We start from the raw sequence: 17,972 nt of genomic DNA, 5'->3' as shown, positions 1-17,972 counted from the left end.
ACACACACACCCACACACACACACACACACACACACGAAACATTAACAAAGCAATGCATTTATTGGTAGGCTATTACAGTGGTTTTCATACTGGGGCCGCGAGATGGTGCCAGGGGGCCCCAGTTTTATGACATTTTATAAAATACATTAATTTATCATGAATTATGTGTAGTTAAACCTAAAAAATTATAAGCCAACTAACCAACAGCACTACTAGGTATAATTTTATATGTTTTGTTTAATTAAAATATTACATTTTGACATAAATTTTATTTCGGGGGCCACGAAAAAATGCACTGTACGCAAGGGGGGCCGCATGCTGAAAAAGTTTGGGAACCACTGGGCTATTATATCAGTGGTTCTAAAACTTTTTTGGCATGCAGTAGTCCCCCTTGTATACGGTGCATCCCCTCATGCCCCCTCAAAGAAAATGTATGACATAAAACATTTCAAAACTTAATTTAAATTAAACAATACATTAAATACAGTGTAGTGCTATTTGTTAGTAGGCTAGTCTTATTTTTCTGAGTTTTAATTACACAGAATTTATAATAAATTAACATATTTGATAAAATGTCATTAAACTGGGCCCCCCTGTCACCATCTCAGGGTCCCCCAGGGGGCCACGGCCCCCAGTTTGACAACCACTGGGCTATATCATAAACATTATATAAATAGTAATTAGCATATTAAGATAATTGACTTAGGCCTACTATAATTATTTGTATTACTATTAAAAAAAACGTACTATAAATATTTTATTTATTAGATTATCTATTATTAGACAGTGTTTGTATTTGCTTGTATGAGTGGTAACTAACTAGGATAGGTCAGTGACAGTAAAGTTGTGCAGACGGACACACACACGCACGCACGCGCACGCACGCACGCACGCACGCACGCGCACACACACTCTCTCTCTCAGTCTGTCTGGTTCCGGTCAGATCTCGGGTCCAGTAAACCCGAAACAAAATGGCGTCCGCCGGTCCACCCGACATGGGCTTGTCTGCCCCTCCAGGTAAATACAATCTTATTATTTTTAAATGATATTTATTCGTGTGTGTTTTTACGGTTGTATGTTGCTATGGATCTATTGTTTTTAGCAGCACTTGGTTTACTGTGTGTTTATTGGTTCCAGTCAAACCTTTGTTCAACAACAACAACAACAATGAATTTGATTCGTTTATAGTCGCTAGTGAAACAACATATAATATCCGTAACTAGACATTTATGTTTGTAATCTGAATGTTTTTCCTAAAATTATCCCGAACCGCGATTATGTGGATCCGCTAACATGCTACATGCTAAGTAGCCCAGCAAACGATTAATAGAGATACTATTAACATTAATAATTTAAACGAGAGAATAAAGACTAGATAGGATAATCTTTTTTGGTTATTTATTATTTATTAAAGTCGATTGTTGTGGGTTTGTGGTGTTATGTACCAGCCACCAGTGCATTTTTATCGAGCTTTAACAACAACACAACACGCTTGGTTGGTTTTTGCTGCCTTGTTTAAGTTTTCACAGAGAAAATGCTCGTTTTAAAACTACCGATAGCTAGTTTTGTAAATGTTATTAATTTCTTCCAGATCAATTGTATACTTGTGTGGCAAAATTAAATAGTGTGGTAGTAACCAGTACAGTCCCCATTCAAAGGTGTTTTCTTATTTAACTGCATAATAATTCACACATGGCTCACATAATCTGACATGATTTGTTGCCATATCATTTAAAGTGGCACCTTTTTAATCCGTTGTGTCAAATTTTGTTAATTTTCTTTTTTTGCGAATTAAACAATAAAAATAACATCCCTGTGATTATTACATCCCACATTGGTTACACTTACTGTATGAACTCACTGTCTTAGTTTCAAAAATGTTGTTTTTTCTTCTGCATCCGTTCAACTCCATCTTAAACAGTTTTTCATTTATTCATTAGTTAATTGGTTGTTGGGATGTAAACCGCATTAACTTTGCTTGTCTAGAGAGTAGTGGTTTCTATTGACTACCTTTCCTTTCCATTACATGATTGACTACTATACAGTACGATAGCATCCCTTGGGAAATGAAGAGTTGAATCGGTTACCTCAGAAGTCTGAGATTGTTGATCTGTTTGTTTAGGTTAGTTTGGGATATCATGGATCTACAGTATGTGTTGGTTATCCACATACGGTCATAGTTAGCACACACATATTTTTAGTGCTTGGTGATGACAGTAGGCTCTTCTCTTGTTCTATATATAAATGTAAAAATAGGACAAAAACCAGCACAATTTCACACAGATGAAATGTTGTAGACGGTTAAACTTCTAAACCTTCAGACTCATCTAAAGTTGGGCTGTGATTCAGTACTAAATGTGTTTGTGTGAATGTGTAAAGATTCGTTTCCTTGCACTTCAGACAGTGTGGATTTTTTTAATCTTGCCCCTAATATAGGCGTTGACTTCCTTTAGTGGATATAAAGGGTTTTCAAAAAGCCTAAGATTAATATTTTTCGTTTTTATGTTGATTTGATTTGTGATGTTTAACCATGTGCAAGTTTTCTTGTTAATTGGGAATGCCATTTCCAAAAATTACCTGAAATGGCATAAAACATTGAAATTGATAAACATATATCTATTCATCAGTCTATGCATCCATCTTTTAATGCACCCATGAATTAGTCCATCTATCCACCCTCTAAACGCATCCATCTATCCACCCCTCAATGCATTTATCCAGTTTCAGACTTAAAGGGATAGTTAACCGGAAAAAAAATATTTCTGTTATCATTTACTCACCCTCAAGTTGTTCCAAATTTGTCTAAATGTCTTTGATTTGCTCAACACAAATGAAGATATTTTGAAAAATGTAAATAAAAGATTTGGGGCACCATTCACTTCCATAGTAATATCTTTCCCACTGAAGTCAATGGTGCCACAGATCTGCTTGGTTACAAAAAACATTTGTCAATTTGTCGATATGACGGTATTTGATTGTGAACAATTAAAATTTCTCCACAATCCACTTTTTCGGAAACATCATTGTATTGTGATTCATGCCTACATCAAGTACGCGACAAGGCGCACGCTACATTAAGGCGAGGTAAGCGCTGGGCATATCTATTGTCCGTTTTTGGCCCGCGTGTATATGCGTCCTCAGAGCTTTCAAAGTATACTCACCGTGGCTACGTGCGGATACGCATGTTCGACACATATGCAATACAAATGATTCTTATTCAGATTATTACTCTACCAGGCCGTCAGGGCAGCACTAATTTGCAACATTTACAGTACATTAAAAAATTTAGGATAAGTGAAGAAAAGTAGCCGATCCACCATTGCAAACAAAGTTTAGTACAAACATCAAGAAAACAAAGAACAGGAATCAAACATTATGGTGACGAATATGCTCCACATCATTCTGTTCTTAGAAGAATTGAAAATAAAAGAAAAGAAAACGATTGTTTGTGTGCAAATGCTGTCTATTTCCTTTGTGTAACTGTTTGTAGTTGAGTGTCCTGTCTCAATATTTTCTCGTTCATGCGCTGTTGTACGCATACTGTTTGTGCATTTGTTACCTTGTAGGACTGCATTTTTAAATGGGGGCATTTGTATGGATGTATTTAGGCTCAGTAATGGCAAAATAGTCTTTAAAAACCAAAATGAGAAAAGAATCGTGGTCAAATTGCGAAATCGTGCCAAATTGCCTAAACCAATATAGGTTTGTAACAACATGAGGGTGAGTAAATACATTTTTGATGAACTATCTCTTTAAGAAACTGACCGCACACACTGGTTTTGCCAGAATGCTCCTGTCATCATTGAAAATGACTATTTTACTCCCACAGATCTGAGGACTCCGTTTTGGAGGCTGTTGGCCTCTCAGAGAGGTACATGCATGGCTCTGTTTTCTTGTGTGATACAGAGATTACCATGTAACCAGATCGGTTGTCTTTTGCATGATCTTTTTCTGCAAGTGGCAAGTAAAGCTTGATGATTGGGGCGTAAGGAGTAATGTAATGAAAATAAAGGCTGTTATTTGACTCATCTGTTTGTGTGATTCAGGCAGATGGCAAAATGAATTGATATTTCAGACCGATGATGAAAGTGTCTGGTAATTTGTGAGAATGTGACTAGCGTCTCTTTGGTTGGCAGGATGTAAACATGTATCACACATGATCCATCGATCAGGCTTGACATATATTCTAGCTAATTTTGCATGCATGTGTGTGCTGTTTGTTAAAGTGAATACAACATAACCTTTGTTGTGCGAGAGGTTTCCACTACTTTCAATTATGTGTGTGTGTGTGTGCACATATGGATCAGTGTCATGGTGAGATAACAGTGTAAACGGTTGGATACTGACATGCTGCCCTTTTCAAACATATCTCATGCTGTTTAAACCCACCCTGATCATGTATTTGTGATGTCATTATGTTTGTCCTCAGACTAACTGTTACGACCCCATGCATCCTTTCACACTGCTACATCTGCTGGCCATTGAGATATCCATTATCCATCCTCTTAAACTCAAAGTAGTTTGTTGCTGTTGGTTACAGTGAGAATTTGCAATGAGTATCTGGGAAAGCATGTGAGCTTTAGGGCGTTCTGTATGCGGGCACATTGTTTTTTTTTTTTAGCAATTCCAGTGTGTCATTTATTCCAAAAAGATGATCTCAATATATTTCACCATAGCATCGTTTTTTCACCATGGAAGAAAAAAAACGATAAGTCATGTTTTATTTTATTCTGGTGACTAAAAGGGTTTTCAAGCTCAGGAAATTTTCCAAGTTGGAAACTTCAGGAATTATAGGAAATTATTTGTAAAAACAGTATCACACACAAACATTAGCTTCCTTGACATTTGACTCATTCGTGTGAATACAATTCCCATATATTCCACTGTAATTTTTATGGAAAGTTAAAGTTTCCAAAATTCCTGGAATCTTGCAACCTTAATAACTACTAGCATATTCTTCATTTATATAAAATGGCATACTTTGGTGTGTTTTTCAAAGCACAGAGAATACAAATCTATTTCTGTAGTTTGGACTCTAATCTTGGTTATGTGTAATAATATCAAGCTCTTGGCAGAGTTATATTTGCTTCACTGGTGCATTTAAATCTGTTTGTTTTGACGACAGGCAGATAATCTTTCTACCACATACCTTCTGTCTGGTATGAAGACATAAGATCTTTCTAAAACAATGTAAATAAATATGACCTATCTAATGCTGCACAGTTATAAAGCTAAGATGTGCCCAGGTTGTGTTTTTGTCCTGTGTTGCATTTTGTGTGAATTGTCCTAAAAGCATCTGCTATGACGTTCTGCTGGTTGTCTGGCACCCCTGGTGTAACGACAGATTTTGTGCCCTGTGCCCACCGGGTGCTGAATTTTTTTTCTGGACCTGTGGCTGGTTTTTCCTGCTGTGTTTCCAACACGATTTTGTTATATTAGTGGGGGACACTGATCCCCAATATCAATGATGTTAAAAAATAAAAACAATAGTACTTTGATATCAATTTAGCCAATATTGCTGGTGTTAAAAGTAATCATTTATACATTTTCTTTTCTCACTTCTATCTCTCTTTCTTTAATATGATAGGGTCCAGCGGGGTTCGAAAGATGACTGCAACAGAGGTAAGAGATTTGTTTACATTGGCACTGCTTTTGTTTCAATGATAAAATGACTGACATATAGTTTAATTCTATTCCGACTGTATCATTAGACACGGTCTCCAGCCTTCGGGCACCAGGTTGCCCGCACTGAGTCTGTGTGGGTTGCCCGACAAAGCACACTATTTATAACCTAATTTTTATATTTATTTATTACATATTTTTTATATTATCTTGGTTTCTTTTATGTATGTTAACATTTTAAACAATGATAAAACATATCAACAAGTAAAAATTAAATAAAATCAACAAGTAAAACAAAAAAGTTGTAAGTAGACTATATAAAAAAAATTAGCCCTCCAGATTGTTTTATCCACTGTGGTAACCCTTGCTCACAAAAAGGTTGGAGACCCCTGGTATAGATGTTTAGAAAAAACAAGGAGTCATAACCCTTAAAGCTATAGTTCAGCAAAAAATAAAATTACCTCATGATTTACTATATTTACATATGTCAATCATCTTTGAGACGAACATAATTTGAGTTATTTTATTAAGGGGTGGTTTCCCGGCAGAGATTAGCTTAGGCCAGGACTAGGCCTTAGTTTAATTAGGAAATATAACTAAAATAACTAGCTGGGCAAAAAAAATAGATTTTTCGATTTAATCTTTTTTTTTTAAACATGGACGATTCAAAATTGATTCTCAAAGGCCACAAATCGATTTTTTTTTATGAAATAACCTGATCCTGTTTGATCAAGGAATGCGACTGTTCTCACTTTTTTCACCATACATTTTTCATCTTGCATCAAAAGTTTATTGTATTTAACATAATTGTATGCATTTGAAAATTAGAGATGGGTTCTGTTTTAATGTACCCAAGTGTACCTAAAATAAAAGAGTTTAATATACAGGTTTGTTGCTATTAATTTCTTTTTATTAAATACCCACTTGTAAACTTATGTTCACTGTTCTTTTTTATAAATATAGTATTTGTATTAAATCTATATTCGTTAAGTCGAATTGAGAATTGAGTATAAAAATTGATCCGAGAATCGGAATCATAAATCGAACCGAGAATCGAAATTGAACCGATTCGATAGCATGTGAATCGAAATCGAATCGATCTGGAACATCTGAATCGATACCCAGCCCTAGAAACCGCCCCTAAATGTCCTAGCTTTTCCAAGCTTTATAATGGTATAAAACAGGGTACATGACTTTCAAGCCCAAAAAAGTGCGTCCATCCTTTATAGAAATAATTCACATGGTCCCAGTGGGTACTTCGCAGGGTTATTAATTTGATTAGGAAGAAAAATGTCCATATTTAAAACTTTATATACTATAATAACTAGCTTCCTTTGGTGGCAATACGCATTCACCAGAAAGTTGTGCTGTAGACCTAGCGTATGATGTGTAATGGCGAATGGGGAGAGACCAGTCTACACCAGTCACGAATAAGAAGTCTAAACCTCCTTCAGAAATACGTATCGAGTTCTGATTGTGTAGTTTGTTTAGTGTGTTATGATTCGATAACAGCTTAGCTTGCCATTAGCTAAGCTGGCGACTGACATATTCCTGTGGGCAGGGTATAGTCAAAAAACTGTTCTACTGACGTCATTAAAGGAGGAAGTACTGTAGTCCAAACCGGCCATTCGCTGTAGGCTTTGAAATGCGAATTCTGTTTAAGAAAATGTATCATTTGGCAGTGAACTTTGAGCTTTATCATTTTACAGGTATTATTTATGCTATTATAGCACCATTACACATTAACTAGGGTTTAAAAATGGGATCAGGATGAAAGTGACCTTTAAGTTAACCCTATCTGTAACTAAAACAACTCACAACACCGGATCTACTACGCATAATGCGCATTGGCGCTAACGAGACGCTAGGATATTTATTCTAATAAAATTGCATCGATTACCCTCAACAGGCCTTTATTAACCCCCTGGATCCATCTGGATTACTTCTGTAAAAGAATGGATGCACTATTTTAGGCTTGGACCACAACCTATTGTTTTTCCAATTCTTAACATGCCTTTTTTATTAACAATCAGTCATGGCATTTTGAAAATAAAACTTATAGTGATTGCTGTGTATGCTTGACCTTTATCACGTCAAAGTTTTTTCTTTCTCATCACATATTGGAAAAATATTTCAGCTCAAGTCGATATTAAATGTTTACTATTCATTTATTTCTGCTTTAAGAGGGATAATGTAAAGTCAGACATTCAGTCTCACAGAATAAACCATGTGTATGCAAGACCATTTTCTCATTTTTGTGGTTCTAATGAGATCTGACTGTGCATGATCTCTTACATAGCATGCCACTTTTTTGCTTATGTAGATGTCTTATACTGGCTCCATGGTTTTTGCTCTTCAACGCTTCGGTGGTTTTTTGCAAATCATGTTTTCGGATCTCAGTTTCCTGCCTGTCAGCCAGTTTCTTTCGTGCTCAGTTTAACTTGAGTGTTATTTTAGTTGCTGGACATGGATAGAGGTATGAGAAACCATGAGCCCTGTAGATTGAACCTTGTTGACTTACTGCTAATGTGTGTTGGTCAAACAGTCATGTGAGAAGGATCTCGAAAAAAGACAAATATTGACACAGTTAGGCACTCGCACACAGTGCATTCATTCAATGAAAGATTCACATGCATCAGGTCAATGACAAAATGAACAGACAGATAGCAATGTGTGTGTTGGTGTTGGACTGGAGGAAGCACCTTTCAAACAGGAAGTCAAACCTGGAAAGCCTGGAGACCTTTATTGACATAAAACCAGAAGAATGACAGATTTTTCTGTTTATCTCTTTCCTTGTCTATCAACTAGGGTCCTGGATCATCTCAAAGTATGAAGAAGACCATCGGTCACCGGGGAGTTGACCCCACAGGAGAAACAACTTACAAAAAGGTGAGCGTGCGTTCAGATGAGTTAGGCATAGATGTCACAAAGTAAAGGGTTATCATAAAACATGTTCTCATTTTCTCACTCTTTGTACTTGCTCTCACATGCTCTATAGACAACCTCGTCTGCCTTGAAAGGTGCCATCCAGCTTGGGATCGCACACACAGTGGGCAGCCTGAGTCAGAAAGCCGAGAGGGACGTCCTAATGCAGGACTTTTACGTAGTCGAGAGCATTTTCTTTCCCAGGTGCGTATATAAGTAAATAGGTTGTTACAGATCTAGTATTTGAATAGCTGTGGCTATTCAGATACATTTGAATGGGTGCGTGTTGTTACATAACTCACTTTTTGAGCAAACGGCCTACGAATGGCCTTTAGTTATCTTTGCACATCAAATCGGTATTGAGATTATAACATCAGCACAGATTACATACTTTCCTTCAGCTGTGTCTCAAAACCTAGTGAGCTGCCTACCTAGATAGCATCTTTGTGCTTCTTTATTAATAAATCATATTTTTTTGTATATCTCTAATTAAATAAAAGCACATCTCTGTTTCTCTTCCACCAACAGTGAAGGAAGTAATCTGACTCCAGCTCACCACAATGGCGACTTCAGGTTTAAGACCTATGCCCCCATTGCCTTCCGCTACTTCAGAGAGCTCTTTGGCATCAGACCTGATGACTATCTGGTTAGCTGAACCACACTTACACGGGCTCCATATATAGTCAGCTTCTAAACTGGTGGCTTGGCACTTAGACCAGTAGTTCTGAACCAGGGGTTTCAGTTAACCTCCACAGGGGGCTGCAAGATAAAATGTAACATTAAATAATTCAACAAAAAAAAATGTTTGACAACAGGGGGCCTTAAAGGTATACAGACCTCCGTTCATCTTTCAAACACAGTTTAAGATATTTACAGTTTCTGACCCTCCATTAAAAACCTATGTACGGTATACTGTCCATGTCCAGAAAGGTAGTAAAAACATCATCAAAGTAGTCTATGTGACATCAGTGGGTCAGTTAGAATTTGTTGAGGCATCAAAGATACAAATTACGACTTTATTTAGCATTGTCTTCTCTTTCATGTCTGTATACCATACATAGATTTTTAATGGAGGGTCAGAAAGCTCTCGGACTAAATCGAGAATGACATGATGGTGAGTCATTAATGACATAACTTTCATTTTTTGGTGAACTATCCCTTTAACCCATTGATGCCGTCTGGATGAATGCACTTATTTGGGGGTCAGAAGTTGTTCCCAGATCCCAGTTTTCTTCCATTATAGGCTTGGAAAGCCAGGACATTTACTAAAATAACTCAAAATGTGGTTGTTTGAAAGATCATGAACATTGTAACTTGAATTGCTTTAGGGTAAATAAATCATGGGGTAATTTTGATATTTAACTGGAGTATCGCTTTAACGTTACAGGTTGAAAATATAATTTTTTTTCCATAATATAGAAGTAGAAGTGAATTGACTTGATGTGTCATGCATCATCTCTTTGCAGTACTCTCTGTGTAATGATCCATTGATCGAGCTGTCTAACCCTGGAGCAAGCGGGTCGATATTTTATGTCACCAGCGATGATGAGTTCATCATTAAAACAGTGCAGCATAAGGAAGCTGAGTTTCTGCAGAAACTACTGCCTGGCTACTTTATGGTACGCAGCATTCATACGCTTCTTGTCTGGAATGACTAGAAAGACCATAAGTGGCTTTAGATGAATGCATCTGTCAAATGCACAATTTAGCTCATTTAGAGATGCTGAAGTTATGATGTCACAACATTTTATCTTCCTCTCATCCTCCTCTCAGAATCTGAATCAGAACAAGAGAACGCTGCTCCCAAAATTTTACGGCTTGTACTGCGTGCAAGCGGGTGGGAAGAACATCCGTATGGTCGTGATGAATAACCTCTTGCCAAGGAGCGTGCCTATGCATCTCAAATACGACCTGAAGGGCTCCACGTACAAGCGGCGCGCCTCACCTAAAGAGATCGAAAAGAGCGTCCCCACTTACAAAGACCTGGACTTCATCCAGGACATGCCCGAGGGCATCCAGCTTGAACCAGACAACTACAACGCCCTCTGCAAAACAATCCAGCGGGACTGCCTGGTAGGCATGCATGCTCGCTCGCGCTTGTGGTACATCATGTTCGATCTTATCTCCAGCGTTATGCTAATGTTGATTCGTCTGTGTGTTTATCAGCTGTTGCAAAGTTTCAAGATTATGGACTACAGTTTGTTGGTGGGGATCCATAACGCCAATCAGGCAACTCGTGAGCGGACTGGGGCAGTGGAGGGTGGGGTGTCTGAAGGGGCAGTGACGCCGGACCACAGGAGGCCACAGGTTCAAAAAGCTCTGTACAGCACTGCGATGGAGTCCATACAGGGAGAGGCCAAAGGAAAAGGATCAATGGAAACAGAGGACCAGTTAGTCATCATTACATTAATCCACTCTCTTTTTGTTTGACCATCTATCCATCGAACAACTTGAACACAAGATTTTTGCTTTTTGTTTTAAAGGTGCATTGTGTAAGTTTTAGAAGGATCTCTTGACAGAAATGCAATATATTATAGATAATTATATTATCAGTGGTGTATAAAGACCAATAAACTGTATTGTTTTTATTACCCTACAATGAGACGTTTTAATTTACATCCTTACGTGGAAGTCGCTGCCGTATTTCTACAGTAGCTCGAAATGGACAAACTTTTAAATAGAGTGCATTTTGTCACTACGTTGTCTCAGATGATGACGTGTTTGTCCTCTAGCGGCTACGCGTTTCGATAGGGAGGGGTGAGCTGTGCACTGAGCCGTTGGTTGCAATTCACAGTTTCACCTCTAGATGCCACTAAAATTCCCACATTGCACCTTTAATCTACTTTGTTCGCAAATCTACACAAATTTCAGATTAAGTCAAACTTTAGATGGTTACTTGTTGGTCAAATGGCCTCTTTAATTTTTAATGGGCAGTTCATGGCCATAATACGCTGCAAAATAAAACTATAGTTTTCCTTACTTAAACAAAATATACATTTTCTGTGCTCTTATTAAATAAATGTTTCTGATTTTTTTAATTGGTTGGTTGGTCTCCCACCTCTATGGTTTCTTATAACATACTTTGCTTGCAATGTAACGATAGTTATGTGACACAATGTCTTGTTTTTTTAATGTCCTAGATGGGGAGGCATCCCAGCACGCAACAGCAGAGGAGAGAGAATACTGGTTTATATTGGAATTATTGATATCCTGCAGTCATACAGGTGACCCATCAACACATCATATTTGTGTGCATGTTAACAACTATACGAACATCATTACTTAACCTCCCCTGTCTCTTCTTTAGGTTTATAAAAAAAATAGAGCATTCCTGGAAGGCCTTGGTTCATGATGGGGTAAGTGATTATTTCTCACTGCCTACATAATTGGGTTCAAGGTTCCCACAGGTCCTTGAAATCCTTGAAAGTTTATGAATCTGGGGGGAAGAATTCAAGGCCCTGGGAAGTTTTTGAAAATATATACATAGATACAGGTCATTAAAAGTGCTGAGATCTATTTTATGCAAAAAAAAATCCATATTATTCCCTGTGTAGTGTAGGATATTATCATAAAAATTCTAGACTTTTTAAGCACTCGTGCTAAGCTGTTCACTTTAAATGCTTATATCTTCTGTATGCGAATGTTGATTCATACCAAAATGCTTTGTTGCACAGTTGTGTTTGACACATGAAAATGTCTTGGGTTACGTATGTAACTGTTGTTCCTTAAGAAGGGACCGAGACGCTGCGTCTCCCTTTCCATACTTCCTGCGTCCCTGTAACACCGTCTTTGACAATACTTCAGATTGCAATATACTTCCTGGCCCCCGCGTCACCCTGTATTTGTCGTTAAGCCTTACAATTGGTTAAATTTGATATACACATTCAGATGCATTTACCGTTGAAGGCGTCCCCAAAGTGTCATCGCAGTGATGCAGTGCGAGTTCCCTCGAAAGGGAACTGTAACAATGTATCTTAAAAGGTAACACGGTGATAACCTTGCTCTCACTTGAAATGTGTCCCCACATTTAGTTCTTGAATTTGAGGGTATTGGACCTGAAAAGTCCTTGAAAGGTCCTTGTATTTGAAGTTAACTAAGGTGTGGGAACCAGGGTTTTCACATGAAAAGTGAGATACTAATCATTGTAAATGTTTTTGTTGTAGGACACGGTCTCCGTACATCGACCAGGATTCTACGCCGAGCGATTTCAGCGTTTCATGTGCAACACTGTTTTTAGAAAAGCATGTAAGTTTGCGTATCTAGAAGTCTTCAGTCACATCTTGTTCACTGCCCTCTTTATGATGACATTGTCTTGTGCCTCTTTTATCTCCAGTAAAATCATCCCCATCAAAGAAGAGTCGAGGAGGCTGTTCAAGCGTCGTCAGACGGCTTCCTATGGGAAGTGCTGCTCCCGCCCTCAGCGGACAGCCGGTCATGGATGCCAGACTCCTGTATCGTACTCACCTTAACCAATCTGATGTGGAGGGAGAAAGTGGTGAGAAAAACTTTATGGTTTAGTCATTAACTCCAGTTTCAACATATATTTTAATTATGAAATGTAGACATTTATTTTTAACATACTCTGTAGGCGCCAACGGTGTTATTTTTAAATAATCTCGAGAAGCTTGATTTACTGGTTCAGGAGCTAAACTCGAACTCTTTTCAATACTGAAGTTGTTTACAGTCAAATTAAATGGCAGGTTGATTATTGTCTTCAGGCATGCAGTCGGACAGACCGGACCTGCTTCCGCACGGCTATCCTTTGGCTGGAAGCAGTGAGTTTGCTGAGACAAATCTGTCAAACTCATCATTAGGTAGCACAGGAATGATATCATCTTCACCTCCTCAAAGGTACCTCCTTTACTCTCTCTTTTACAATGAAACTTTTTCACATATTTCATGCACTGTAGTCTCCTTTTTTATTTGTATTTCCTGTCATCTCTTGATTTAAATTTGCCTGTGGCACACCTTGTTTTAATACAGCTGCTTATTTACAGGTCAGTAGGGGTGGAGGTGCACAAATCTGCAGTCACAGAGGCTGACAATGGCGCCCCCCAAAGGTAAAATGTAACGGGCACAGACTGTTATGATGGTACTTTATTAATACTGTCTATTATACTTTAACAATCCCCTTATTTTGTCTTTTTCAGCACGGGAGCAGAATACTTAGATGAGCAATTAAGCAGCGAAGACGGAGTTTCACTACAAGACATCCCAGAAACTGAAATCTGCTTTGTAAGTCTCATCCAGACGTACTGGTGTTTATTTACCCATGTACTGAAAAAATAATAGTAAAAAAACATTTTTTGTTTATTTGTAGTAAAAAAGAGCGATGAGCGGTGACAGAAGAGCAGACGGCGAGTGCCTCTGAGCGCCTCTGAATGGGAGCTTTGAGTCTTCAGCACAAGACATCATAAAGATGTATTTCAAAACAGAGTGAAATTGACAGGAAATGAAGAGAAATCCCTGGATGAGAGAGGTTTAAGTGGCTCTCTCCTGCACAGGTGATGCTGCTAAACCACAGATGTTAACCACAAACTTATGGGGAAAGTGAAATTAGATATTTTAGTCACACGTTTTTGTGTTCCCTAAACACACTCAAAACTGAACAAGCAGGATGCACAAACTAATTTTAGTTGTTTTTTATTTTTTTGTAGTGATGGGAGGTAGATACACTCACGCACGTTATATGCACCACTTTATATTATTGTTGGTTTATTTTGCATAAATCTTTATTTATTTAGGTCTTTAAACCTGAAGCTTCTCTCTGAACTGGTGTGATGTAGATGAATAGCTGCTAGCGCTCCAGTGTAGATATATGCATCACACTGCATTAAGTCAGCGATAAATAGAGACACCTTACATTTCTTCAGGCATGTCTGTACATAATCATATATGAAGGCTTATGGTGAACTGATGAGAGCTTCTCTTTGGTGACTTTTTCCAGCTCTTTCTGTGTTGAGACAGCATGTGCCCTTATAGAGATGGTAAACTGACCAAAAATGATTCCCGGTTGTTAGAAAGCAGAATGCATTTAAATGTTAAGAATGTTATATATGACCCTAGAGTATCGCCTATATTTCATGGTTGGCATCAGTGTTGCTTTCGTTATTGCCTTTACTATGTTGTTCTTTATGCATTTACAGTGCCTCTCGTTCGGTTTGGCGTGTGCGCGTTTTAAGTGTTTGTATTTCTATGCATTTTTCTCCCTACTCATGGCAAGTTGTCTCTGCATAATTGGACCAATATCAAGTTTCGCAAAACGGACAGTGTGTCTTTTTTTTCTATAAATGCAGATTTTGTTGCCATGCCATGAGCCCCCGTAATATTCATGTACTGTATTTACATATTGTATATAGCTCTCTGTAAATAATTATTCATTGTGTTTATGTATGTATTACAACAAAATGTTACTAATGTGCTCTTATCAGCTATTGACTGATTGAACGATGTGCCATGACGTCTTCCGATCACCTGCCTTAATGCAGCTATAAAAAGCAATGCATTGGTATGAAAACTCATTTCTGCTGGATACAGAAATCGCAAGGCCTCAAAACACACGGACCAATGTGGATATGCATGCATTCGCTTCATGTACCTGCTACAGATGCTAAACCGTTCCTCCAAAACGCATTTGTATTTTTAATGACCTTTTCACACTAACCTGAATTGTTTTCTAGAGGTTTATACAATCATGTAATGTGTAGACATGACAGTTTACAAAAGGAATGTAAATTGAAATTACATTCCGATGAGTTTGGTTCTCGGTCGATCACAAGCACACATACTCCGTAACCTCAGAAACTTCGTAGCTGTACTGTTTGACTCGCTCAATTTAAACATATTTACACTAAAATGAGTTTAGCAGGGCACATGTGAACACTGTATTTAACAGAGGAGCTGGAAAGTAACCCAAGGAGGCATAGTTCCTGATTAATCTACTTTTCTATTATCTGAACAATACAGCTTCTGTCTGATACATTTAGATTATAAGACTGAACTAAGCTTGTCATTTTTAACACACGTTACTTCCACTTTTTTAAGTGCCCTCTTATGCATTTCTTATTGGCGGTAATTTAAACAATAGTCTGAAGTGTTATTAAATGGAGGCAGGTCTTGAAGTATTTAAAGAAGGGCTAACCGTATTGAACCTTTCCTGAATATAGTACTTTATTAGTACACTTCCATCTGAAAACAGTGAAGTGCATTCATCCCTTAAAAGTCATATTTTTGCCAAGGACTACCTAAAGAAACGTTTTCATGCACGTAGAATATGCACAAGTACTTTGACAGTTTTTCCTAGACTGCTTTTGAAGAAACCACAGAACTGCTTTTTTAAAGCTGCAGTATTTATGCACATTCTGATGGTTAATGTGTTAATATCACATTGTAGGTTGAAGGTTTAACTTAACTTTTTATTTATTTTTTGCTTTGCTTTTTTGGTTTGAATCATTTCAATGCATTTTTTGTTTGTTTTGTAATTAAAGTCTTTGTCAAATGTCACAAAACCTAACATGACTGGTGATAAATTGTCAACTTCACAGGAAACTTACTACATACTACAAATTACTAGTTTGCCCCTCGAAGGAAACTTTTAAAGATACACGTCGATATTTATTTTAAAACTGAATATAAAAGCAGAAATATAGGCAGGTATATTTTTATGTTGATATTAAATCCAATGTATGGATGATTGTTAATGACTGTCAGAGATGTGGATTTACCTCCATCGACCATTGTGTGAAGATTCTGCATTGTCAGATATCTACCTAAATAGTTTTTCTACTCTTTAAAATTGCATGTTTACAATAGAGTTCCCCTTTATAACATTGTGATGGATTAAAGTTACATTATACAACTGGCCTAATAACATTTGCTCTGTTAACACCTACAGTTGTGGATACAAATATGTGCACCTTTGGTAAATATGAGCAAAGAAAGCTGTGAAAATAAATTTACAAAGTTTCTCCTTTTGAGCTTCAATTAAAAAAATTTACAAAAACAGATTTTTTTTGCTCATATTTACCAGGGGTGCCAACTACCAATTTTTTTATTTCTTTAACTTTAGTTTGATACAGTTGGCATGTAATTCTGACAAAGTTAAAATCGCACACCTGTGTTAGTTTTTACCTAATTTTACTTTTCACAATTCAGGACTTACTTTCATTACCTATTTCTATTATCTGATTTTTGTTATATTCAACAGGGTAAAACTTAACCCATCTCAAAATGACAAAATTCAGTGCCCTCTCACCATAATACTCAGACCAATAAATTGGCCTGTTAAACTGTTATTTTAGGTTATATGTTTGCATTATAGGTTGATTCTAGAAACACTAAAACACACACACTAAAAAAATGCTGGGTTGCTTTTACCCAGGTTTGGGTCTCTATTGGACAGAACACAGGTTGTTTTAAACCTGAATGCTGGGTTGTTTCAACTCATGGTTAATTGACAATAACCCAGCAGTTGGTTCATTTTAACCCAGCAGTGTGTTCTGTTCGATGGTGACCCAACCCTGAGTTAAAAACAACCCAGCACTTTTATATTATATAACTTAAAGGCCCCAAACGTGATTCTGTTGGCTTGACAATGATACAAAGTAACACTAACTACAAGTTAACTCAATTTTTGTGTGTGTGTGAGCATATGCTTTGGTCTTTAAGTCTATTTTTTATTAATTTTCATAAATATTAATAAACAATTTTGTGTTGATTTCAATAATGAACAAATGTACAACATGACACATCAGATCTCAAATGCTGGCAAACCGGACACTAAACACAACCTACTGCAATATGAACATTTCTGCTAATGTCTTTTATTGTATTTATTATGAAACTTGTCTTTTTTTTAATCTTGTAGGCCTGTATGATTTTTAAATTCTTTTTGTACTTTAGATGATAGTATGTATCGTGTAATCTGACAGAAAGTTTATTTCTCCAATTGAAGTAGTAGAAGGCTATGTACTTTATTTTGTGTGGGATGGAGCTTCTTGACAATATAAATCATTTTTTGTATTATATGTTTAGGTTGTGTTTATGATAAAGATTCCTGTTGCTTATAAATGTGTGGAAGTTTCTTTTCAACATGTGAATGTCTGGCGGTGTCAGAAACAACAACTGGCAAGTGCTTTAATGCTATATTTTTACTGGGCCTGTATAAAATGTGTATATAATGTGTATATACTACAGTAAGCAAGTCACGAGAATGCCTTTTCTCTTGCGTGGTGTTTGCAGCCTGTTTCTCATGCCATCTTTCAGTGATGTGGTGACGGTGTTTTTCACATTGTCTTTCTGATTTAAAAAAGAATAAAAATATTTTTTAAACTTTGCATATTTTTCTCTCTCAAAACTGCTGGAAATAAAAATAAACACTTCTTAATGAAATGTGAGTGCTACACATGATGATAATAATAGAGCA

General features: G+C 37.1%; 1 protein-coding gene across 2 annotated transcripts; it reads left to right on the top strand.

Annotated features, from left to right (window-relative positions):
- The first annotated feature begins 894 nt into the window (after positions 1–894).
- pip5k1ab (phosphatidylinositol-4-phosphate 5-kinase, type I, alpha, b) lies at positions 895–17,883 on the top strand. Of its 2 annotated transcripts, XM_055209584.2 has the most exons (17): positions 943–1,018; positions 3,831–3,872; positions 5,589–5,623; positions 8,432–8,512; positions 8,622–8,752; positions 9,077–9,194; positions 10,015–10,167; positions 10,322–10,621; positions 10,715–10,938; positions 11,689–11,772; positions 11,856–11,904; positions 12,712–12,793; positions 12,882–13,043; positions 13,267–13,399; positions 13,546–13,608; positions 13,699–13,783; positions 13,869–17,883. In XM_055209584.2, exons 1-17 carry the CDS (start codon positions 973–975, stop codon positions 13,869–13,871), a joined length of 1,791 nt encoding a protein of 596 aa, XP_055065559.1. In that variant the 5' UTR covers positions 943–972; the 3' UTR covers positions 13,872–17,883. The 2 variants fall into 2 exon arrangements, with proteins under 2 accessions (XP_055065560.1, XP_055065559.1); XM_055209585.2 differs by lacking the exon at positions 3,831–3,872 and having other exon boundaries at positions 895–1,018.
- The last annotated feature ends 89 nt before the right edge of the window (positions 17,884–17,972 follow it).

This window comes from Misgurnus anguillicaudatus, chromosome 10 (genome assembly GCF_027580225.2).
Source record: "Misgurnus anguillicaudatus chromosome 10, ASM2758022v2, whole genome shotgun sequence".
Lineage (NCBI taxonomy): Eukaryota > Metazoa > Chordata > Actinopteri > Cypriniformes > Cobitidae > Misgurnus > Misgurnus anguillicaudatus.
Note: the sequence above shows the minus strand (reverse complement) of the source record. Positions and strands in the feature narration are given on the sequence as shown.